A 27743-nucleotide genomic window follows, 5' to 3' on the forward strand; every position below is an offset into this window, starting at 1 on the left:
CGAGTTTGAAATTTGAATAAAAAGTGCGGCTTATATTCGGACCAATACGGTAGTAGTAGCCTTTAGTTAATTGATTTTCAGCAGTAGAATAACTGTACCTTTTGTTACTACATTGCATTCTTTGATGAAGAAAAATACAAAGGCAAGCTTTTTAGTAATATTTCTATACTAATATGAGTAATGCATAACCCTGGTCACAATCAAGGCTTTAAGATATTACTTGCTGAAGTGAGAATACTTTGAAAACAAGTAATCACATTTAGAAAATCTGTAATAGAATTATATTGATGCACACCACTACAGCCTACGCATTGCTGACAAGACCACAGGCATTACTTGTACGTTGTTGAGCATTCATTGTTGCCATATGATTTGTAGTACAAGTGGAGTTTTAATTGTTTATGTACAGAATGTTAGGGAAGGAAGTGCAAATACTGGGTGTTCATTTCAAAGTGTGTCATGACGTCACTGTTGTTGAGTCAGCGATTTGAAGCCTATTATTCAAGGCGTTCAATCTGAACTTGAGAACGTGTATGGTATACCTTGAACGTCGTAGCAACAGATGGCTGTCTGTAAAGTCTGTCTGCTACCATAACCTCTTTCCAACTGTGTTTTGCGCGGGCAAGTCGTATGCAGGGTATTTGTTATCGGTTGTGCACTGCAACATTCCACAACACAAATCAAATGCTCCGTGTCCATGTTGACCGTCGAAGTTAATGTCAACAAATACGGAAGTAATCGTCTTATCCCTCTCCACATATCCCGACAGTAAGGAAAAAACTCACCTCAGTACGTGTTTCCAAACAGTTCACATTCCTGCCACTACCGGCGTTACCGTACGTATCGGTAAGTACTCTTCAGAATGAACGCCGTACTTGCTAGGCAACTTCTCTGGCACATAGGTAATACGCCTCTGCGGAAGTGTAGGAAGATTGAATTCTCTAGGCTCAACGACTAGCCACATGAAGGCATACAGCAAGCCATGACACACTTAGAACTGAACACGCAGTAGTTTTTAGTAATGGAGGATAATGAAAGGAACCTGGTTTGTTGCTAATATGTGTAGCACCCTTGGATTAATGTCGCCATTTTTCTAGCTATGTTTTTCTTATGGCCATCAATTGTGCGAAGACTCTTTTGATAGGCAATACCTTTTAGATAGCCCTGGAGGAAAAAGTCTACTAGAGACAGGTTTGGTGATCTTGACGGCCTAAGTCCTTTAAAAATGAATATATGTAATCCATTTTGAATCTTGCATACACTACTTTTAACACTTTAATATAATTAATTTATTAACTAGCGGACTTACTCGTGTTAATTATATAAGTTTGTGCAGCTTACAGCTGTTTCGGTGCTTCACACACCATCCTCAGAACCTACTAGATCTCGGCGTCATCTCGAACTTCTCTGCCTGTTATGTGGGTGCGTTTGATTGTTGAAAGGTGTTGAAAAGTGGAGTCAGATCAATTTCAGTACATACACACTATTTGACTCCACTCTTCAACACCTTTCAACAATCAAACGCACCCACATAACAGGCAGAGAAGTTCGAGATGACGCCGAGATCTAGTAGGCTCTGACGATGGTGTGTGAAGCACCGAAACAGCTGTAAGCCGCACAAACTTACATAATTAACATGAGTAAATCCGCTAGTTAATCAATTAATTACAAGTAATCCATTTTTATGTAGGCTAAGCGAAAAGAAATAGATTGGTATGGTATGTTAGACATGGTGACATGTTACGTATCTCTAAGCCAGGCCTGCACAAACAGCGCTCAATGAGCACGCGCACTCATTCGGAGCGGGATAGCTGTGTTTACCGCTCGCCGAAACGGAGAGGAAGATACGTCAGATTGACATAGACTTGCTATAGGTAGAGGAGAGGGAAACGACCACAGTTATCTAGTGGAGTGCAGTGTGTAGGCCTATTCTCAGTAACTGTTTCACGTTGCTTACCTACTGCTACAGTACAGTATGGAGGAATCTAAAAGACGAAACGTAACATTTAACATTTAACGATTTACAGGTCGAATTTATTGATCTTCAATGCGACCTAAGAGCTAAAGATCGTTTGAATAATACTACTAGCCTGGTTGAGTTTTACAAGACTAAACATTAGCAATAATATCCACGACTACACAGGCTGGCTGTGAAAATGATTGCTATGTTTGGCTCAACATTTATATTTGTGAGCAACTGTTTTCTATAATCAACTTTAATAAAGGCAGACATCGAACATCTGTAACTGATGTTTCATTACGATCAGTAGGCTACTGTTCCTTTCAGCTGCCAACAGCATAAAACCTCGTTTTGATGTACTGATAAATAAAAATAGATCAAAATGATATTGTACATTTAAGTAGCTATAGAATTTCTATTACTTCTGTAAAATAAATATTTCTTTATTAATTAATAATAGTCCAAGATAGTTTTGCAAACACTGAACGGGAATTCATTTCATAAGCACTCGTAATAGTACTTCCTTTTGTGTATATTTTGTACGAGATCACCCCTTCTTCCAGTCCACCCTTATACAGAGCGCAGCTAATATCTGCATTCCGCTCATGAGCTGTGAGCCGGCTCGGAGAGCGCAAACCTTGTGCAGGCCTGCTCTAAGCACTTCACCATACCTAGTATGCTTAACTTTTTAAGATCGAAATTTTAACAGACGCACAGAAGTCTGGAGATGATTTTAATGATAGGAAGTGATTTTTCTGTGTTCTTGCTTCAAGACCTCAGGCTCATGCAGTCTCACAGGTTCTGCAGAGACATCTTTCTACAAAGTAGGAAACTCAGACTTTTTTTCCGATGGAAAATCCATTGCGATAGAAATGTGAGAACTCACTGTATTACCGGTATCATTTAATGTATTTGTCTTTAGAGATTATTTTTAAAAATTTCTACTATACAGTATTATACATTATATAGAAAGTGCTACAGCCTTTTATAGCTTCTGTTAGAAATTTAATGGTTCGAGAAATTCATATGCTCATATTTTAGCAAATATGATACGAAATAATTCAGGCTCCATTTCAAGTTGTTGGTCTCATTGAGGTGTGGGCTTGAATAGGCAATATTCTTTTCAGCTTTTGCTTTTATGTCATTGATTCTGCCCTGAAGCTTTTATGAAAAACTTAATTGAGGGCTTGCAGCACCTTCTAACGACTCTCTTAAATTGTTCATATGGCAACATTGTGTGATAATGTGAAGATAGAAAGTTATCATGAGCTGCAGCATGCATGTTTCATGCCAAGCACGCCACGCATTCCAGCTTTTTGAGATCTTGCACATTAGGCCTACACATCACAGAATGGCGAATTGCAAGCCTTTTAAATATTAGCAAGCATAGCTTTAGCCAATGAAGATGTCATCCACAGAGCGTCTAGGGACATTACATGTTTATCACTCTTATTGTGCTTTACAGATACAGAGAGAGTTTTGTGTGTTAGGTACATCATTTTTTTCCAGATGTTGCAGAGTTAAGAAAATATTGAAACTTGTGTATATTCATATTCTGAAATATTTATCAGAGAATGGGATATTGTGACTTATTTCATTTTTCAAAATTTCAAGACCTTTTTTAGATGTCTTGTTTGTCAATACAGTTATAATAATATTTTATGAAACTAGGGTCCGGTTTCTTCAACTTTTGTTAAAATGCACCTAACATAGCGTTAGTTAACTGTAAGTTAAAAGTATGAATTGTTGTTAAAAATATTGCGTTTCTTCAACTTTACATTTCACATTTTAACATTCTGTTTGTTAACTCTCTGTTAGGACCAGAGATTGTAGAGTTTAACCATAACCTATAACCAAGTATAGGCTCAATTCTGTTTTCTGAACTCTGACAATTGCGATTCTCGCTTGTTTCCGTTGTTTGATTCAGAGAGGATAGAAGTCTTTCTATTCTCTCAGGTTTGATTTCTCTTCTTTCCATCGTCTGTATGACAGTAGCGTGAACAATTTCTCTTCGTTTGCGAGAAGCCTTCTGCTGGAAATAATTTCGCAGTATAAACCAATTAATGAGAATAAACAAATAAACGGATCTAAGTTGAAAGCGAAAAGTGAGGCATGGCAGAATATAGCCTATACCTTTGTATGAACTTCTGTTCTGTCAAATCACAGATATCATCCCCTCTGTTTATGTATTCATGGATATCATTTTGTATATAATAAAGATATAAAAGTTCAGCATCTAATGCACCAGCCATATTGGATACTTCTATGCTAACAGAGAGTTAAATGATTTAACTGCATGAAATTGGGCAGTTAAATTAACATAGGTTTTAACAGCCTGTTAGTACTAACAGTAGTTGAAGAAATGCTTCAGCTGTTAAGTTCACAGTTAAAATGAAATAACACACTGTTATAATTTAACAAAGGTTGAAGAAACCGGGCCTAGGAAGTGTATACTTCAAAATCACAGCAACTGCTTTTATACTTTATTGGTCACTATGATTACAAAGTTAAAATACGAAGGAAATAAAATAAAGGAAATAAAAATTATATAATTTTGGTTCATCAGTAATTGCATAGCCGATAAACACGTAAGTAAAGTTAGGATTGTCAATTCACAAACGTTTACGACATTTTGAATGCTTGTAGTACTGAGACACGATTATCTGAAATATGTTAAGTACAGTGGGATTATTTCAAGTGTTACCAAACTTCGGCATGTATTCTTGAGTCAGCCACGCCTATATGCAAGGAAATACTGCAATGATTTGGAACGTGGTATCGATAATACCAAAATAAAAATTAATATCAGCACTAATGAAAGCCTAAAACTCTTTGTAATCGTACCAGTAATGCAGTGGGTACAGATAAAAGTGACAGGAGTGAGGTTAGGGATTCAAAGTGGTCACGTGTTATTACTGATAACTCTGGTTATTGAAAATTTGATTGGTTGCTTGTAAGGAAACATTAGCTGTGTGAGAGACTGGCAGAATCTTGAAAATGGCGTAAAATTATATCCTTTTGCCATTCACTGTTTCCTGGAGGGGAGAGTAACATGGTTCTGTGATTTTCTTGCTGCTCGTGGCAATCATACTCTTTGAGAAAAACATCGAGGGGAGTCAGATCTGATGAGCGAGTTGACCCTGCACGACCAATCCAACGACCTGGAAAATGCTGATCAAGTAGGACACCTCGTGGTGGTAGTAAGGTGCTCATCTCACTGGAAGTGAATGCGTCCATTTTGATCAACTTTGTATATCTGCAGAATGAGGAACAATTCGAGCATATCTTGATACACCTCTGTCCCTTATTACTACGTTTTCGTAGTACCCGCCAAACCGTGATGTGTGGTATACATATCTCACGAGAGGCATGTCTCGTTGAATTTCTGGGGCTATGGTAAAGCTCTCCCTGACATGTTCAACAACATCAGAAGTTTGCGGGTGACCTGGAGATTTGTCATGTTGCACTGAACAACCAGTCTCAACAAAAGTCCTGTGCCAAGAGTAAATTGTAGACCTAGGATCTTTATGATACTGAGTACGAAAATTACGTTGCACTGTAGTCGCCAACTCAGTTGCGTGAAACCAAAACACACAGCGAGCAGGGTTGCCAGATTTTAGAGGTACCAAGAAGGGACATCCTTTTTCACCATATGTAGTGCTGTACTTACGTTTTGTCTTAAAGAAAGACTGATATGAATTTGGGCAGAATTTACATTTTCATGACTATACAAAATAAATAAAAAAAAATAATAAATAAAAATTATCCCGCAGCTGAAAAAAAGTAATATGAATCTCAAAATTGCAATTTGAATAAAATACATACAGACGTGGACAAATTATTAGCAAAATTGAAGATTTTTATTATATATTTTTACAAAATATGATTCTTCAATTTAGACTACACTTGACATTTTTGCGTATTTCCAAATTATTAGCAAAATTGAAGATTTGTACTGTATACTTTTAGAAAATTTAACTCTTCAATTTAGACTACATTTGATATTTTTGCATATTTACAAATTATTAGCAAAACTGAAGGTTTTTATTATATATTTTTACAAAATTCGATTCTTCAATTTGGAATACAGTTGACATTTTGGATATTTTTTCAAATTATTAGCAAAACTGAAGATTTTTATTTTATAGTTTTACAAAATTTGACTCTTCAATTTAGACTGTAGTTGACATTTTTGCTAATTTACAAATTATTAATAAAATTGAAGATTTTTATTACATATTTTTACAAAATTTAACTCTTCAATTTAAACTACAGTTGACATTTTTGCATATTTCTGTCTACTGTAATGATAGAAGTATGCAAAATTGTCAATTGTAGTCTAAATTGAAAAGTCAAATTTTGTAAACAGAATTATCATAAAAATCGTCAATTTTGTTAATAATTTGTCCACGTCTGTATTATAGATACAGCTATTCAAGTACAAACAATATTTATCTGGCTGTAAGTTACATCACATTTCTCTGGCGTCTTTCTGAAGGGCTTGTGGCAATAATATGTTACGCCAAATTATTAACTTAAATGACTTAATAATAGCTATGTCTGGCATCATATGTGACAAAATATTTAAATTTCAATGTTTAATAATTGATAACAGTGACAAAATTTATTTATACCTAAATTCATACTTAATTTGTGCCTTAGCATATTACTGCTCCGAACCCACATTTTTAGAGCTTCCTACATATTTATCACTGAACTTTAGCAATTTCAACAAGCTTCTGTGCATTCTCTGTGTCATGCATTTCTGATAAACGTCTCTTTTTAAACGTTTAGAAATATCATATTCACCACTGAATTCGCTGTCACAAACCTTACACTTGCCAAAATATTAGTTTTTTTTCCAACGTGTAAACCTACATTGTTAAGAAAATTGATTGAAATTTAATGTAATTATTTAGGCCTAGAAGAAAATAGTTACTAGGTAACAATAAAATTATTCAAGTGATGTTAATTCTCTAAAAGAGGGACTTTTTGCATCCCGCCTCGAATCGAAGCGGGACCCGGGACTTTTATATGAAAATCGGGACATGTCCTGCCAAATCGGGACATCTGGCAACCCTGACAGCGAGCACGTTCTGAAAGTACCTATTTTGTGCTGTAGCTGATGTAGCGCTCTTGGTGTCTGAATTTGGTACAAAGGCACTACTTCAGTCAAAACTTGATGTGTTTTACTTTAAAGTTGTAAAGTCCTTCTTGATACACGGTGTAGAAGGGCACTGGATGAACGAGATTAAGATTTCTAGAGGACTAGTGTCGTTTATTTTGAGAGTCGACATAGCCATAGAGACGAAACCAAGCCTTATCCAAGAACAGACTTAAGATGTGGATCTGTGTCTCCATTATGAACTGATTCAGAATCCATTCACATTATCTGACCAATGCTGTGTTCAGTATCGTCCATTTGCAGTTTTGTGCACGCCTATTGGACTTATGGGAACTTTCTAGCTGATAAGCTATGATATCTAGGATTTCTTCAATGTACACCTTACGCTGAATTGAATTTAATTGAATTGAAAGAGGAGAATTGGGAGGAGAAATTTAAAAGGTACGCAAAACACGTCCTTGCAAGGGTTTCGGGGCTGTAAGAAACTAAATATGTGAGCTCCAAGCCTGTTGGCCACTAGTCTCACTCTGGGTTATGCTGCTCCACTGAAGAAGCTCTAGAAAATTTTGAAGGGGAAAAACCGAAAATGGACGTAACCTCTTAGGTACCACATACGCGAGGGGAACGGAAATGTGATCAAAGTGATCATGGGACGGGACGAGGAAGAAATGGCTGGTGTAAATCTGCACATTGAAAGAAACTGTGTCATTTTGCAGTGCAGGAGGAGTCGAGAAGACTCTGTCATCTGTTGTTCGATGACAAGGCAGGTGAAGACCGTCAGAAGAAACGCTGTGAATTCTGAATCTGCAAATTGAAAGGTTCCCTGACCTTTGGCATTGCGACTAGATGAGTGACCTCGCACATGTAACAGGCAATTTATAGATTCTGAACTACGGCATTGCGTTGTTAGTTAGGAAAGGGGGAATTTATGGGGAAGGGGTAATTATTAATTAAATTTAGAGTAATTACGGGGGTCATGGGGATATGAGTGCAGGTCCGTGGCCCATTTCTTATAGGTCTCATCCCGACATTTGTCTTAGCGCCTTAGGAAAACCACAGAAAAACCTTACGCTGTTCCCTGGACTTTTATCTGCAACATTTTTCTGTCTGTGGAAATTTCATAACTAGATTATGAATCGTTGTAGGGCTTTGAAATGTAACATCAAGAAATATTCTGTGAGTCTCCTCGAAATTTGTCAAGCTGAATGTGATAACATGTATTACTTGTACATAAATACATGTTCTGTAGGAAATTTAAAGTCTTCCATACTACACTGTAAGGTGGACAAACAACACTGTAGTGCATTGGAAACAAAAAACGTAAACTATGTCACTATGAAGTCAGCTGAGCGGTAAATATTGCTTGTGCTGATTGTGAGACCTTGGAAGTTCTAGTAGCTTGTTGACATTCACCAACAATGTGGGCGTCATCTGGCGTTTCACACTGAAAACATACACTAAGTAGGTACTAAATTTGATGAGTTCAAGAAATTGTTCCAAATTCTGCATGTTCATATGTATGTATATGTTTAGCTTCTTTTTATACCTGGAAACGAGAAAGTCGATAATATTGCAAAACAGGCAACATATTTGCAACCGAGACCTCTTCAAGTGATATCTCTATCCAGTGCTTTTGCTTCAGTAAAGTCTCATTTTACAAACCTATGGATCAACAATTGGCTCTCTTCTGACAAAGGAAAAATCTTACAGTCTGTGCAAAAGAAACCAAATGACCTGGAAATGTACAAAAACTTGCCCAGACATGTTCAAACATTTTTAACAAGAGCCAGAACAGGTCACATTGTCACTCAATTGTACCTACACCGATTTCACATTTCTGATAATCCTACTTGTCTGTGGTGTAATAATCATAATGAAGATCTGGAACATATTCTTCTATACTGTCCATCCATAAACCACAAAAGAAGTAAATTAAAATCATGAGTACCAGTTGCAGAAGACACAGCCCTGCAGTATATATTGACTACACCCCAACTCTGGCTACTAGCAACAGGCATCTATAATGAACACCGATCAAAATACCCCTCATTTCTGGAGAAAAACAACAACTGAATAGACTACAGTGAACTATAGTGGACTTTATGTTGTCAGCAAACAGCTGGATACGTTAAGAAGATTGATTGATGTAGACTTTTTGACATTCACTCCCTTAATTTATTGTGTGCCCTTATATTATGTTATGATATGTTTATGTTTGTGTTTATGTTTATGTTTCAATTCCTCTATTGTTCAAGAATTATATCCAACATTTTCAGACTAATTTTATAGTTTACCACCAGCCTTATCACATTTCACGTTGGTGAACATATATTTTTCTATTTGGTTCCTTATTCAATACAGGTCTAGCTTCTCAAATTTTCCACGCATTTTTATTGTGTGTGTGTGAGAACAAATATCTAGATAGATACTTTAAGAAAAACAGTTTTCTTACTTTTCTTACAGATTCTCTTTGACATGTCTACAAATCATATGAAAGAATATTTTGTTGACACAACACAGAGCTGCACGCATTGTATTCTTCACCTGACATAATTAGGAACATTAAATCCAGACATTTGAGATGGGCAGGGCATGTAGCACGTATGGGCGAATCCAGAAATGCATATAGAGTGTTAGTTGGGAGGCCAGAGGGGAAAAAGACCTTTGGGGAGGCCGAGACGTAGATGGGAGGATAATAAAATGGATTTGAGGGAGATGGGATATGATGATAGACAATGGATTAATCTTGCACAGGATAGGGACCGATGGCGGGCTTATGTGAGGGCGGCAATGAACCTTCGGGTTCCTTAAAAGCCATTTGTAAATAAGTAAATAAGTAAGTTTTATTTCTTTTTTACATTTTATGTATTTTTTTATATTTTATGAATCTTTATTTATTTATTTATCTGTTTACCTACTTAGCTAGTTACCTATTTACATATTTGTTTATCAATTGTTTCATTCATTTATTCAGTAATTTATTTATTTTGTAACTAATTCATCAATTCATTTGTTGCTTTTCCTCTGTTTTCTTCACTGCCTACTGGATCATATCCTATGCTACGTAAACTGACTGGTCAATCGCGTTATTTTGCCGCTATGTGGCAGGTAGTGCACAACACTATTAACTTTGTCAGTATATGCAAAGACACTACCTGCCATCTAGCGGCTATTCGCGCATGAACATTGATTGGGCAGGCAGTGTAAGCAGCCATAGGACACAATCCAACAGGCAGTGGTTTCCTGTATGTTCGTATTTTTTATCTTTACATTTCAGTTGTTTCTTTCCTCGTTCTTTCTTATTCATTTGTCTCTTTTCCCTTGTTTTTTACCCCTTCCCTTTTTTTCATTCGTTCATATACTCATTGAAATGTAAAAATTCTAAAACATTAAAGAAATTATTTTAGAGCAACAAAGGACAATTAAAGCTACATTAAATAGAAGAAAGAATTACGAAAATAACTGAAGTTACGCACTAATATTGGATAATTCATAGTAGACATCATAACTTCGAGTTGAAGAAAAATATTTCTTAAATTGAAATTAAGCACATTATCACTATTTTGAAAAATACTTCCTGAATCAGATATTAATAATCCAAAATGTATTCTTTGATAATTTTATCTCGACTTGAAATATGACATTTATACATTATTTTGAAAAGAATTGTTGCAGCACTTTCGAACAGAACTGAAAAACACTAAGAAATTAATTGGAGGCATCGTTTTAGAGCTTTCGTTGTGAATTTCAGTTACTATTAATAAGGTCGGCGAGTGAGAATTGGCTCATTATTTCAGAATATTTGCTGTTGCAGGAATTGCATGGCGGTTTTAATGGTGCATGTCAGTTTTAGTGATGCCGGTATTGATGCATGGAGTCCACTTTCTTCAGTTTCTCTAACAGACCTATAATTTTATAAACTGACTAAATGTTGGCCTCCATTCACACGAGAGTGATTGTATTACATGTTTCATTATTATTCTTTCCCACAGAACAGCACAAAGTGTGTCAGTTCAGGAACTCGTCTGGCACATGCTCGTCACGTTCATCAGGAAGTCTGTAGCATTCTGCTGGCGTCTTATGAGACACTTCAGGCACGGCTGCAAGAGTACATGAAGCTGCTGCCTTCCTGGCAGCAGTTGAAGCTTGAGACAACGGACTGCTTTCAGAGATTCAGCAACCTCAGTGATTTGGCAAAAGTGAGTAGACAAAATTAATGGTGGATACTCGGTATTGTCTAATTTTTGTTGGGTCTTCTTTATTTATCTCCAATCTGTGTTCTGTTATATAAACACTTGGCCTTGTTTAATTTCTAGATTATTATTAAAATAAATTTAATCAGATGGGCCCTATTCATTAAATTCAAATTAATCAGTCGACCTGGTTGGCGAGTTGGTATAGCGCTGGCCTTCTATGCCCAAGGTTGCGGGTTCGATCCCGGGCCAGGTCGATGGCATTTAAGTGTGCTTAAATGTGACAGGCTCATGTCAGTAGATTTACTGGCATGTAAAAGAACTCCTGCGGGACAAAATTCCGGCACATCCAGCGACGCTGATATAACCTCTGCAGTTGCGAGCATCGTTAAATAAAACATAACATTTCAAATTAATCTTATGGCCATTTGTCTCTTTATTTTAAAGTAAATTTGTTGAATTATCATCTTTAAAACCTAAACATAGTCCATTTTAACACAACTACAATTAAAGTCTTAATCGGAATATGTATGATAAGAACTTTCTTGTGTTAAATTTTAACGTACCTTGTTTACATGTTTCGACCTATTTTCGGTCATCTTCGGAACTGGTCGTTGTTGGTCTTGGCGCCTCTTGTTTCCTGTGTGGGTGCGTTCATAGTGTAGAGTCAAAGAGTGTATGTGTTTTGAAATTGAGTTGTGTGTTGAGAATATCGTTGGGGTGTGTTTTCGTGTGTCTATATATTTCATATTGCTCTAGTGTGTTGAGTAAGACAAAACAAAACCACAAAAAACAGAAGAATACAACACAAACACAAGAACACAAAAAATACATCACACTAACATACGAAAACAAAAACACACATAAAATTGTAATCTCATTCAAGAAATTAAACTACAACATCGCATACAGAACAAATGACACTTTACAAAAACATCTCAACACACAAACAACACAAACAAACAAATACAACCACACAGGCCTATACAAACTCAAATGTAACACCTGCAACAACTTCTACATAGGACAGACAGGCAGATCATTTCAAACACGTTACAAACAACACATCACAGCCATAACAAAATTACAAAACACCTCCACATATACAGAACACATCACAAATGCCAACCACACCTACAGAGACATCAACACAGACATGGAAATACTGCACATCCAACCAAAAAGCCAGAAACTCAACACACTAGAACAATATGAAATATACAGACACACGAAAACACACCCCAACGAAATTCTCAACACACAACTCAATTTCAAAACACATACACTCTTTGACTCTACACTACGAACGCACCCACACAGGAAAGAAGAGGCGCCAAGACCAACAACGACCAGTTCCGAAGATGACCGAAAATAGGTCGAAACATGTTAACAAAGTACGTTAATATTTAACACAAGAAAGTTCTTATCATACATATTCCGAAGTGATACAGTGTTAAAAGTTGTGTAATCAAGATGTAAGTCATAATTTGATCCTACACATGCTTCACACATCTTGAATGAATTCGGACAGACATGCTTCAGGTCATTACTTATAATTTGGAACATCTTAAAATAGTGAATAAAATACATGGAAATTGGTAGATAAAACTACTGTAATTCGTGAAAAAAGTCGTTATTTAAAAATGTAAATCATGAAGAAAAATTTGAAGTTAAACATAGAAATCAGTTTATTGATCATCACATTCACTACAACTTCAATAATTTGGTTTTGTCATTAGCATGGCATGACTCCATTCTAATTTTATCCAGAAAAAACTTCCTCTGGCAGGAAAATGTGGATCAAATACCTTACTATAATAATACCGGACAGCTAGCAGTTTTGCGTGTGAACAACGCTGGTGCTGCTACCTAGGCGGCCGGTGTGGAGATACTCGCGAAACAAGCTGTAATCAACTGCAATGTGTATTGTTGCTGGGCTAGTTAATAGTTTTATTAATTAGTGCTGTGTTAAAATGTCAGGGTGTATATATGCTGTTTATAATTGCTACAATAAAGCATTACAAATTGCTCCAAATCGTATTGCTTTTGTCTCTGCGTTGATAGAACAATAAAAATTAGCTTTTTTATTTAGACCTAATAAATGAATAGAAGTTAAAATATATTGGAAATTTTAAGGTTTTAGCAAACTAAGTTTTATTGTTGTCTACATGCCTTTACTAATAATTATTACAAGCATCAGAATACTACCATTTTTATTTTTGCAGTTGTCAGCAATGCGTATATAAAGCATTATTGTAAATTCATTCCTAATGTCAGAACTGATTTTGTCTCACTAAAGCAAAGAAAAAATATGTAACAATTAATAATTACGGAAAGTAATATGAAGTATGCAATATTCTCATAATATGCAGCTCTGATATAAGGTAATAATTTTACATTAAATACTATTCAACATTTATTAAGTGTTTCATATATAATTCCACATTAGTAACTCACGTTTTAAACAATAGTCAGAATCCCTCTATGTTAATATTTGTATATGTGGACGTAATTCTATTCTGCTCCACTAGATGTCAGGTCCGCAATATTTCACACTCACGCCAATGCTACTAGTGTACAGCTGTCCGGTATTATTATAGTAAGGTATTTTGGTATGACCACAGATGTTAAAGCATGTATAAATAAACTTAACAGAAATAATGATGATGATGATGATGATGATGATGATGATCATAATAATAATAATAATAATAATAATAATAATAATAATAATAATAATCTTTCTCTAATAATTCATTTGACATGAATTTTTCAGTATTATTTGATTTACACATGTTCATTGTCTTTGTTAAATAATTCCTTAATCACTGTCCAACTGATCTTAAATTATACTGTAACACAAAACAAATTTAATCTTTTCCGATACTGAGAAAATAAATTGTTCGCCATATTCTTCTCAAAGATACAGAGAACTGTCTGCATCAAAACTACTATTTAAAAAATTGTTTCTTTTGTCAACTGCCCATACTAAATTACCGGTATCTTATTATTTCCGAAGTCTTTTGTTGTAAGATTATTTTTAAAGTCTGATGGTAATCATCAGTGTGGAAGAGATTGGGACCTCATTACACGCCCATACCATGAGACTAAATACGAGGGGGTGGAGGAGGAGAGGGAGAATGTGCTATTAATAATATACAAGAAATTATTTTATTTTAGAACATAATTTGTTGTTCCCTTTGTACATAATGGATTAGTGGCTTCTACATTGCTCTCCTGTTCTTAAACGTGTATTTCCTTCATTATTCTGAGACATAAAATTAATATATCGCTTAATTGATGATAAAAATACAGATTTATAACTATAGACTCGTTAATGTTTTAAACTTTATTGCCATTCTTCATTATCTTAAATTTTACAGACCATTTTGTAATAGCACAATTGTTCAGTTGACTAGTTTTTGTCATACAGGTGCACATTAATGTGTCATGAGTAGTGTGTAATTTTTAAGCACAGAATTGGAATTTGATTGCACTACTTTTTAATAAGTGCACACCATTATGTTTGAATATTATAAAATAAAATTAGTCTTCAGAATCAATCGTGGTTATGATCATTGTTCTCTTTGTTAATGAAGGCAATTCATATCTTCTTTATCTTGAATGCATGAACACACACATTTGTCTTTCTCTTTCTCTCTTCCTCTCTCTTTTCCACTCATTTTTACTGTCTTTCTCTACTTTTGCAGCAGCATATCCCTTGATGTTGTACTTTTAAGTTTAGCCACAGTTTACCTACTCACGAAAAATTTACCCAAATGTCTTCTCAGAGAATTTCTTTGTCCAACAGTTTTATATATAAAGGCAGGGAAAAATTACGAGAAAGCATTACTACGAAATATTTCTCTTGTACACTAAAAAGGCGATAATATTTCTTCATTTGTTTGCACTTGGGGTGGTATGTCAACAGTTTTAAAAATTGCAGGGTCACATAAAAGAACTTTAACACTAGTAATACTTAACGACTACCTATGTCATTAAAAAACAGTAAGTGGTTTAAATTGTACTTTATGACACCAGTTTACTGTACCAAACATTTCAGACAACGAAAAAAAAAAAAAATACGCATGTTAACCCTATTACATATGCAACTCGCTTTTTATCTAACTTATGCCACATTTAGGCCCAATTGTACGAACATGGAATAAAGTCCTGATAAAATTAACTCCATGGTTACGTGAGAAATGTGTTGTACGAACTCGGAATAGTGCAATATCTAGAAGATATCTTCTGAATAAGCTATTCCATGCTTTCAGTCGTTATTCAATTGTTATGTAGAGGATAAATTATATTATAATGATAGCAGCATTAGACATGAATCTCTGATACTGATTGTGAACTACTATAATACATTTTTGAGAATGCAGAAACAAAAGAAAATAAGGCATAATAGACATGATGTATGAAATGAGTATGACAATGAAGAATTTCTGGCAAGATTTAGACTAAAAATGGACACTGTTTTAAGCATACTGGAATTAATCAATGATGATTTGAAACACATGACAGACAGGTAAAAATAATTAACATTGTCATCGTTGTAAAGAAATGCTAATTCTTAAAAATAATTAAAATTATATTTTTAACAAATTTATATGACAATATTGTACATAATATGTATATACATATATACATAATATCAGTATTACGTTCTACATTCATGTAGGTATTTGTCTGAGCATTAAATAACCTAGCTACAGACTCCCGTGCTTTTGCCTTTTGATAGACATTATGACTTTTTTTTTTCTAGTACATTATTATGGTCATTCACTATCTCAACTAGCTTGAATATATGTTCTAGCTAATAGTTTTAATTTCTAATTCCTTTTGATTCATATTAATTTCTTTATAATAAATTCCGTAGACAAATAGTAATATGTTCATAAATATTTAAAAAAAACTGATTGTGAATACACTTTATAAACAAAACATCATCTAAAGTATTGCCAACTTCTGTTCGAATTCTGCCAACTATGGAATTTAGAACGTTGGAATAAACGAACGTCATACAACACAGAGCTCCATTTATTCTATAATTGAGGACCGTTTTTGCAAAACTTGCTAACTGCAAAAATTTGCAAAATTGAGATTTTGATGGATTCGTTAACATAAGGCAGGCCTCTACATGATGTTCAAAGCGTCTTAGTAAAATGGGATTATTTCTCTTCATTGTAGTGTGTTAAAGTGTGATCGCTTTTTAAAAACTTGTTTTCTGCTATAAGTGAGAGATACAGCAAAACTTGCTTACTATAGTATTTTGTCTGTCCTGCAAAATTTAGTTTTTTCAGTTAGCAAGTTTTGCAAAAACAGTCCTCAATTAGACTATTCCACGAAGAGCTATTCCATGATTTATTCTGCGATCGTACTACTGGACCTAAATGTGTTACTTTATTCGTTTTGCAATATTATATTAATAAAGTGTTATTAATATTATTACTAATGAGTATAATTTATAACACACTGCATGAAAAGCTTCTAAAAGAGACTTACTTAATTACATAACAGAAGCTTCATATTTTATTTTTGAAAATTTATTAATGTAACATACTGCAGCAATAGTATTGGTGTTTTTATAAATAAATAACTACATAAATTCACCAGCAATAATACACATGGTAATCAGAAGTGTATTTTGTTTTCTGTAATTTGTCTCTTATTTGTTATTTTATTTTTCCGAGTGTACGAATTTAATATTCTCCTTCTCTTCAAGAAATTAGTTTGACGTGAATACGTCTTTGTTCAAGTTACATTTGATAAGAAAACCTAACATTTTTAGCGTAATACTAAGTTAAAGATGCTGCATATGCCAAAGTGTAAATGTGCTGCCATCTGTTGAGTGTTTCATAATCTGTTTGGAAGTAAATAAGTAACGAGCATTGTCTGGGAAATAGCTAGCTTTAATCTGCATTTAACTGATCTGTACGGTATGTATTAAAAGGAGAGTCAACTGAAAACACAAAACTATCAGACGAAGACATATTCACGCAATCATCGGGATTCTGTGATTCCCCTGTTAATTTTCATGATATGATGCTTGAACCAAGCAATTACAATAAACTGAAAATCAGTCAAGTTTTTGGTTTCAACATGACGAAGAAATGTTTGACTTTCTTTTTTATATTTGCGTATATTATAACTCAAATAAATCAAATTTAAAGAGGGATAAAATTACAAGTGTTAAAGAGTTGTGAGACAGGTTCGTTCCAACAACAGTCAGGAACCGTCCTTAACCATCGTGAGCATGTGCAGTACAGAAAAAACGTTCCAACCGGAAACATGTACTGCAGTCGGGCGTTCCAACAAACTTTTGATACGGGTCCGGAACGGTCAGAAATAGTCCGCGGATTGAGGCATGTACGGAAGAGTACGCGAGACGCGCATGCGCATAAGCTCACCAACGTCTCCTGTATACTGAAGAAAGACATGATCGACTGTTCACATCAGTGAGGTTAAAGATGAAAAGTGACAGTGCAGACGAATAATAAAACTAGAGATTTAATTTAAATTTTCGCCAAAAAGAAAGGGAATGGAAATTATTTAGGTATTGAAATAGTTAATTACAATTTCAACATTCAGCTTTGATTAAAAGTATAATAAATGACGTACATAAATTAATAATTAAAAAAAGAAAAGAAAAATAACAATTTTTTAGATGAGAGTTCCCCTAGTACACGACATTGAATTAACGGAATCCTTGCCTTCCATACTTTTGTCATCTTTTAATAGAAAATGATCGAAATTCTATTTTCTGCAATTAGAATCAGCTGCGAAATGATAATAATAAGCATCCCGTTATTAGCAAAGATGATCACAGTTATAGCATCTCTGGATCTAGTACATAATGATCCGCGAAAGCGTTCCAACAGCGTCCAGTCCAGTTTCAATCCCATAGAGATGCTCAACTAGCGCATGCGCATAAGATGGTACAGGAACCGTACATGAACTGATCCATGAACCGCTTGTTGGAACGAACCTCTGGCAATGAATACATACATTTAAATTATGATTAATATTGAATTTAAAAAATCAATTTAAGCAAAATGAAAAAAGTTGTACCTACTATATTATCACAAAAGTTAGTACCGGTATTATTAATGATTTGGCTCATTATTTTGTCTGTTGTGGAGGAGTGTCATCGGAACCTCCTGGCGACAGTTAATCACCGCTCATCCAGCAACCATACAGAGGCTAACTGGGACAGACTAAGGGTAAAACTGGCTGTACAGCACAGTTATTGTTGGCATGGCCTGTGCTCTACTGGAGTAACTTTCCTTGCTAAATAATTAGAATTTGATATAAAATGCTTTGATGTGTTTGAATCTATTGAACGCTTATCCAGTAATTGTTATTTGTATAGCCTGATATTGCATTACTGCATTCCTGTAGAATTTACAAGATCACGAACTCCCTCTTCACTTACCTATTGTAATAGGATTTTGATTTACATTATGTTATTTTATATGGAAATTAATCTTAGCATGCAGGCTTTCACGGCCGGTGTCTAGTTGAAACAGAGCTTCCGGGCTAAGATGCCGTGGTCTACTGGTGCTGACGTTACCAGACGTTTCGTCTACTTCTACGGCAGACATCTTCAGTGGTTAGGTATCCTCGGTCGAAGTCTTCTGCTCGGGATACCTGTAGCAACTGATGATACCTGTAGCTACAGGTATCCCGAGCAGAAGACTTCGACCGAGGATACCTAACCACTGAAGATGTCTGCCGTAGAAGTAGACGAAACATCTGGTAACGTCAGCACCAGTAGACCAAGGCATCTTAGCCCGGAAGCTCTGTTTCAATTATATGGAAATTGTTAGATTATGATTATGACAAGGTAACAATTTTTGTAGTTAGGCCTGTTATATACTTCAGATAATTCTTACAGCCTTATTGTACCAGTGAACAAATTCATTGCAATAAAATTTACTTGTTGATAATATTGGTATAATGTTATACAGGGCTCTCATGTTAAAACTTTCCTGTCTAAATAATCACTTATTTTCATTAAATTTATTTTAAACAAAAAACACATCAGTTCAGATATTGAGGAGGAAGTTTAAAACCAGTGTTAATAAGTTTCATCCCCTCAACTCCACTTCTCCCTTTCAAATTTCCAATGGCACACCTACAAATGATGATACTTAAATTTGAAAGAGTATATCAATTCGTTATACATCTAATTTCATTCATTTATTTCACATCTTTTATTTTTTATCGTTGCGTGGCAACCTGGATTGTTGTTATTGTCAGTTGGTTGTAGGATGAAATAGTAATATGCGTTACAAGAGCGGTATGTTGAAGTTTTCATGTTCGAGGAAAAGTTTGAAAAAGCGAAACGTAGTTGAGCTTTTTTAATTTCCGAGAATTGAAAGAAAACATACCGCATGTATATCGTACATTATTTTGTGCGAAGATCGTTTATTACATACCTGAAATAGGAATTTCTAATTAGTTGCAATGAAATCTCCATCTTGGTTTCTGTTCAATGACTGCAAATTTGCAAAACAAAAATATCTATCTTCAATATTGTTGCTTTAAAATGTTTTCTGTGTTTACTATACTCCAGCAGGCCATGATATACGTCTGTCTTTTTTTTCCCCCAGTCTATGATGAGCCTGGAATCTTGTTGATTTTTTCATGGCTTCCTTAATGTTACTTGCATCACGAATGCAGTAACTTTAGTGGAGTTGTAGAGTTTACTTAATTTTTGCAAATATTTAAAAACAATAATTAACAGTGCAATTTACGTGAAATTGCAGTGGTAAGTTTCCAATTTATAATTATTACTATATTGAACGTCTCTGAAAATAATATGTTAAAAGCCTAAAGCAGTAAAATCAATATGTCGCGCTTAAGCGGTAAGAAGAGGGAAATTGTTATGTGTGTTAGGTTGGGAATACTGAATGTGGAATTTTAGACTTTCTGCGGATTGGTTTTGTGCGGAAAGCAAGCAAATACGCACGATCTCGCACAAACATAGTTTATTTTGCGTAATTTCCTAAATTTAATTAATTAAATGTAGGTGGGTCATTTGCAAAATTTGTATAAAAATGACGTCCATCAATTCATACCCTTCCCATTATTGCATTTATAACGATAGAGTTATAAATTCCTAACAGTTAGTAGTTTCAATACTAATATAGTAAACGTCACAAGAATTATTTCCTTCATGTCAAATATTTCACGAGAATAAAATAAAATTCTCATAGTAACAGCTAAAATGCCGTGTCCATACTAGTTAAGTATTTAAAATGGAGCATGATTATGTCCAGATAAAGGTTTGTTTAATAATGGAATTGAGAAAAAAATCAAAGAAACATTTGATATTATCAAAACTTCTTCAATTATGTCTGAGTTTATATTTCCTTAAATATGATTGCATAATTACTCTAGTCCAGTAAATCAGTCGGGTTTGTTACACCATTCTGTTCCTATGGCTACACAATTGAAAAAGAAATCCCACAGAGGTCAACACAAGTCAAGATGATGCACAAAGAGCCATCTTGATTGTACTGCTGTGTTCACCCATTTTGATTTGGCGAGTTTGTGTGTCATACTCTTGCTTTGTGTTTTAGTCTAAGTGTGCATTTTTACTCTGTCAGATCTGTTTGTGTTGTGTTTTCCACAAATAACAACATATACAGTCAAGATCAAGAGCACATAATAGTACACGTGTGCAGTAGTTAAGTTGCTATTTTGAAGATTTTTAAGCAAAAAAATGTTAGGTTAGCACATGCTTATGTTTGCTTTATCATGTCTGTTACTTGTCAGATCTGTTACTCCAGTCATGTCTGTTACATCATACAAAACAGTTCCTTCATTTTTTCTAATTATATATCATTAAAGGCTCAAATATCTTCACCTTAGGAGTAATGTACTAAGATAATTGTTACTGAAAGAATGCTTTTCTATTAGTTACTGAAGAAGTTATTATCTTCATATTAGGTAAGAGATCTGATATTAAGATATTTAAAATATTTGTTCATTTTTGATCTGAAGTTAGTTCTGTTACTATTCTAGGACTTATGCACTGTTTAAAGAATATATGATATAGAAAATAAAGTAATTCTATTTCTATAAAAGTAATAAATGATTGATAAAATGGCAAACTTACTAGTGTTAATTATATAAGCACATGTGGCTTACAGCTGTTTCGGTGTATACTGTACACCATCATCAAAGCCTCAGCTTTTGTTATCCTCTGTCCTGTTTAAAATGTTTAAAGGGTAGGTTTATAATAACAACCATAATATTCCTTAATATTAGTTTGTGTTACATCCTGAAATAATCTGTAATCAACAAGAGTCTTTATAGTTTTATTGTCTTCAGCTCCAGTCTACAATAAGAACAATCCAAGTTTCCAGGGGATGATAGAAAAAAAAAAGATGTGAAATAAATTAATGAAAATGTATAAACAATACTTTTTCAAATTTAATTATCATAATATAGTCCGTTTTAAATTTCAAAAGGGGGGAGGGTTGAGGGGGTAAAACTTAAACTGCAATTAGCGCTGGCTTTAAACTTTCCTGCATTATCTAAATTAACGTATTTTTTTGTTCAAATTAAGTTTGGAATAAATAGTTATGCTTTAGATTGTTTTAAAATGAGAGCCTTGTATGTAAGTATATAAGTAAGAAAGTCGAAAAAAAATGTGACTTTTTTTTCTGTAAAATTGTGAAATTTTTAATTAGAGAAATGTGTGACCAAAATATTAATTTCTTATAGCAGAGTCACGAAACAATTTTTTGACTGTGTGCAAGAGAATTTGTTATATATAAAATTTAGAGCAAGTGTTGTGAAGTTAAAACTTTTTTAATGATACAGTGTGTTCACGCATTTCGCAACAATTCAGTTTCTTGATCATGTTGTGAGTGATATTACTGTTTGTAGTGATTTTCTTGAAATATAATTGAAAAATAAATGAAATCATTTAAAATGTATTCAAATAAAAAGATGAGCTTTCTTTTTTCTGGATTGCACACAAAAGGCATTCTTTATAATCCCAAAAGTAAGACATTGGACATAATTTATACAGTGTACGGCTTAACTAGATATAGGCTATGTAGGCTGATTAATTTTACATAAAATAGTTATATGTATATTGTAATCAGTTTTAATGCTATCTTTATATCTGCAAAAAATCGCCATTTATGAGTGATGTGCATAGGTGGAGATAGAACGATTTCCTTGTGGGGTGGGGGGGGGCACAATAGGATTATAAAACTAGCTAATTTATAAATATACAGTCTTTTCTATGTATGTGCCCACATGCTTAAAAAAAAACAAATACATAACTTTTTTTTACTGAAAAGGAGCCCAAAGACTTGCACTGCGGTCCAAGGCTTGTATTTACCACTCCTGTTCTGTGAATAATATTTGTCGCCAAACGGTCCCGCTCTTGTACGAATACAGCACTGCACAATGAACTTAACCCAGGCTTTGATAATGATGATCACAATGGTATTTGAATAAATGATGGTGATGTGAGTCCGAGATCCAATGCCGAAAGTTACCCAGTGATTCTGTTTGAATTAGTTGAAGGAAAACCTGGAAAAACCAATCAGGTAACTTGCCCCAAACGAGATATGAACCCGGACCAGCCCGTTTCATAGTCAGACATGCTAAATGTTACTCCACAGTTATGGACAATACATACCTATACATATACAATGGAAAAATAAACATCCGTTATTTCCTCCCTGAACTAGAGAGCTGTGTCGTCAGTGATTGTTAGGATGCTTCATATCTGTCCACTTCTCCATTTGTTATCACTTGTATGGTCACTAGTTGCAGGTTGAATGTCATCACCACAATAATAGCAGATGCACGAACACTTACACCAGTGGTTGCCAAACACCACGAAATTGTGACATAATAGAAATGCAACCCGCACACCACTATCGCAGGGAGAGGGGTGGAGTGGGTATCTCCTCAGGTAATGCAGTGAATAACACTACAGAGACGGACTGTGACCAAAAAACAAAAGCAATATAATATTCTTCTACTTATTAACTATACACACTTTTTTCCATGTTAATTTTTTATCCTCCTATTCATTATTTTTGTATTATTAATAAAATAAAATAAATTAATTTTCTTATTTACCATAAAAAGAATGTGTACTTAGATCAGCAGATATTTGAAATTAGAAAACCTACCAAACTGTTCACGAAGTTGTAAATTACACTACATAATTTAAAAAAAGTCGAAGTATTTTACTCCGATTAAGACATAGAAGCCGATATTTTTTATTGTTTATTTATTAATGAAATATTCAAATTATACCACATACGTCGAAGAAAAACGTGAAAGTATTTTACACCGATTAATACATAGAAGCCAATACTTTTTATTGTTTATTTATTAATGAAATATTCAAATTACACTACATATGTCGAAAAAAAACGTCGAAGGATTTTACCCCGATTAAGACATTAGAAGCCAATACTTTTTATTATTTGTTTATTAATGAAATATTCAAATTACACTACATACGTCGAAAGAAAACATCGAAGTATTTTACCCCGATTAAGACATAGAAGCCAATACTTTTTATTGTTTACAGGTAAGGGCGTGGTAGTCTTCATAACAAGAAGAATAATGACAACATACATTGTTCTTTTATACTTCATTTAAAATTTTACAACAAATTAAGTATCTCATATTTTCGCCATCTGCACAAAATAAACACTTTTCCTCCCATGCTCCTTAAAATTAAGTTTTTACTTTTTATCTGTTTTGGAAAAGACATCGAAACATATTATCCTACACACTTGTAACATTACATGTGTACGTCCGCTGCTGATAAATGTCTTTACTTATATCGAAGTGAAGGCTGTAAACAGAGGGTGGGGATATGTTGCCATGGTTACGCTTGAGTGGAGGCAGGGGCATGTGTCGCGACACAGCTTTTGGCGATCACTGACTTACACTGTCATCAGTAGCATTAGCAAGTTCTTCATAAGAAAGAATGGATAATGCTGGATAGAAAACTATAAATGAATGAATGAATGAATGAATGAATGAATGAATGAATGAATGAATGCCATTTTGTTCTATGCTTTTAAAAAAGGAATGGGTATCATATCTCGCGAACTCAATGTCACATGAAGTGAGCTGAATGAACTCTCTAGTAAATGTTTCAGACTTGTTCCATTTTTTTCTTACCCATACTATGAAAAGATAAGTTGCATGATGAATGCCTATAGGCTCTACTTAGGAACATTACTACCCTCAAGACTTCACTCCAGTCTATTTTAATTATTCCAGAACAAAGATGAAATGAGGTGGTGGTAGAGTGGTGTTAGTGGAATGAAAGAGGGAAACGGGAGTATCCCAAGAAAAATCGTGTGCAACGTCTATTTTGTCCACCACAAATTCCATCACTACCAAACCAAGGTTCGAACTCAGACTGCCTGGATGGACGGCCAGCATACTAGTGCAATGAGAAAATTGAGATAAATAGTACATAACGGATCTTCTATGTCTGTGTCATAGGATTTCTAAACTTTATGTTAGTTTATATTCAATATATCACTATTTTTAAATGAGCATTTCACAATAATATGTTACCTTGGGAGAGTTTTTCAAACCTTCCCTATGTTTACGTTTCTGTAAAATGCACGTTAATAAATGCAGCCCTCATTGCTTTGAATTGTCCTAGAGCTTATATTTTGTTCTTATTGTTACATTTTTCTTTTGGAATAAATTTTCTCTTCTGCTGTTATAAATTATAACTTTATGTGGAGAAATATGTATTTTATGCATACTTGTGATATTTTTAACATTTGTAATATACTGTACATCTATAACAGGGCTGGGCACATTACGTGATTCTGAGAAATGAGCGCTGTGTGATTTAAAGAGCGGGTCTCGCAAGCGCTGTGATGTATGCATACTGTACGTCATTCAGTGTCGGTGCAGTGGTGACTCTGCAGTATGATGGTAAACTTTGAAGACGGAGCTTCCGCTCATACATTAAAGCATCCCGCTATACCCAATGCTTTTAATGTATCATGGGAGGAGGAGTTCTTTTTCGTAGAGAGCAGTGGATTAGCAAAGTGTTTAATTTGGCACAAAACACTCCAACTGATTAAGAAGTTCAATATCCAACGACATTATTCTTTGCAACATGCTACTGAATATGACAAATATGTTGGTAATGAACGCCATAAATTAATACAACTCAAAGAAAATGTTTCTCAGGTACATTATATTAGAGTATCTATTCGATATTTACATTGTATTATAAGTTATTATAAATTTAGTAATATATAATTTTAAATTATACAAGTATTATGATATATAATATATCATATTATATATCATGAACTGTAATATACTATACTATGATATATTATAATATTTGTATAATTTAAAATTATATATTAAAAATGTACTATAATAACTTATAATACAATATAAATTTCGAATAGATACTCTAATATAATGTACCTGAGAAACATTTTCTTTGAGTTGTATTAATTTATGGTCATACCATATCATATATCATATCATATATCGCATCGCATTATATTATATTATACTGGGTGTTCAGTTCAAAATGTGTCATGGCTCGCTGTATGCCGTCATGTGGCTAGCTGATGAGCCTAGAGAATTCAATCTTCCTACACTTCCGCAGCTCAGGTGTATAACCTAAGAGGCAGAGAAGTTGGCTAGCAAGTACGGCGTTCATTCTGAAGAGTACGTGCCGATACGTACGGTAACGCCGGTAGTGGCAGGAATGTGAACTGTATGGAAATACGTACTGTCGGGATATGGGGAGAGGGTTAAGACGATTACTTACGTATTTGTTGACATTAACTTCGACGGTCAACATGGACACGGAGCATTTGATTTGTGTTGTGTAATGTTATCGTACGCAACCGATGATAACAAATACCCTGCGTACGACTTTCTGGCGCAAAACATAGTTCGAAAGAGGTTGTGGTAGCACACAGACCGTACAGACCGCCATCTGTTGCTACGACGTTCAAGTTATACCGTACACGTTCTCAAGTTCAGATTGAAGAACGCCTTAAATAATAGGCAACTTCTCTAACATTTAAGCTGAAACTCGCTTCAAATCGGTGACCCAACAACAGTGACGTCATGACACACTTTGAAATGAACACCCAGTATTATATTATATATTATGTAATAACAGGATGACAATAATGCACTTAGTGAATCGACTATGAGAATTAGCTACAAAATTTGCCACGAAACTGCAAAGGAATTGAAAACATTCAACGAAGGCGAATTCATCAAGCGATGTTTAATTATACTGGCAGATGAACTCTGTCCACAGCAAGTAGGGGAAGTGGAAGCCATACGCCTGTCTCGTAGAACCGTTGTGAGGAGGTTGCAGTATGTGCATATGGGTTATGTAAATAAGCCTAATGATTTGTGTGTGTGCATAGAGCGAAGTTTATTCCATTAAATTAATAAGAGTGTTACAAAGTCTGTACTGTACATTGGATTGATGTAATATCCTTATATACTATTATGTACTGACAGACTGAATGACTAGAACAACCGTGGCTCTTGTTACATTAATGCAGGGAAGGTAGCTGTAATGCGAGTCCGCCACTGCGTGAGCGTTCTGCTCTGACTTGGAATTGAAGTGCCTTGCAGAGCGAGAGCAGCTCTGGCCGGCTAGACTGAGCCGCTCTCATGCCCAGCCCTGATCTATAATGTACATTAGACCATGTCTTTGTTTACATAACATGATTAATTACTTACATATCGTTACGTGTTAAGTAATGATGTTTTTATTTGATAGCATGTATGTTACGTAGAACAATATAGCATGGATTGTTAATAGACTCCCAACCTTTCCTATGCACATTCAGTAATGTAGTAACATAGACGTTATTGTTAAACACAGATATTGTCAAAATATTGAATTAATACAAGCACATGTAAATATTTGTTCCTTGTTTACGCGACTTTATACTGATAGTAAGAAAACTGCGTTATACTTTGTATCTTTATTTTGATACGTAGTACGGATGATGATTATTCCTCTGTCTGTACAATGTGCTTGGTATTGACAGTTGGTGGAGGTTGAAGAAGAGTTCGTGGCCATGGCAAATAGTGACATTGCTCAGCTCTGTGCAGAGAACATCTTGCTCTGGCAGCAGTTCCTGGAGGCTTTCTCCTGCAAGGATCCTGTACACCAACACTTGGCACGCCATCACCACCATCTCAGGGTAGGAGTATACACAGTTTTAGACATTCAGAAAGTTCAGTGATGTATACTGATTTCAAGACCCTAATACAGCGACGCTTACCTCCCTGCACTTGTGGAGCATCAAGAGCACTCCTGTGCTTTCCTCCATGCTGCGAGTATGAAGAGTGGCAGTGGCGATCTTTTGATTTTACATTAAGAAAAGTACAAATATTTGTTGCACTTTTTCATCATTATCATATTTATTTTATTGTA

General features: G+C 34.6%; 1 protein-coding gene across 5 annotated transcripts in view; it reads left to right on the plus strand.

Annotated features, from left to right (window-relative positions):
- The window catches only part of LOC138703836 (protein FAM135A), a 320424-nt gene that overhangs the window by 237083 nt on the left and 55598 nt on the right, over window positions 1-27743 (plus strand). For 4 of the 5 annotated variants that reach the window (XM_069832052.1, XM_069832053.1, XM_069832055.1 and 1 more), the window contains 3 exons: window positions 11078-11284; window positions 18427-18507; window positions 27355-27510. In XM_069832052.1, coding sequence (XP_069688153.1) covers window positions 11078-11284; window positions 18427-18507; window positions 27355-27510 — 444 coding nt within the window. The remainder of the gene's footprint in view (window positions 1-11077; window positions 11285-18426; window positions 18508-27354; window positions 27511-27743) is intronic. The other variant, XM_069832056.1, reaches the window with a different exon arrangement.

This window comes from Periplaneta americana, chromosome 7 (genome assembly GCF_040183065.1).
Source record: "Periplaneta americana isolate PAMFEO1 chromosome 7, P.americana_PAMFEO1_priV1, whole genome shotgun sequence".
Classification (NCBI taxonomy): Eukaryota; Metazoa; Arthropoda; class Insecta; order Blattodea; family Blattidae; genus Periplaneta; species Periplaneta americana.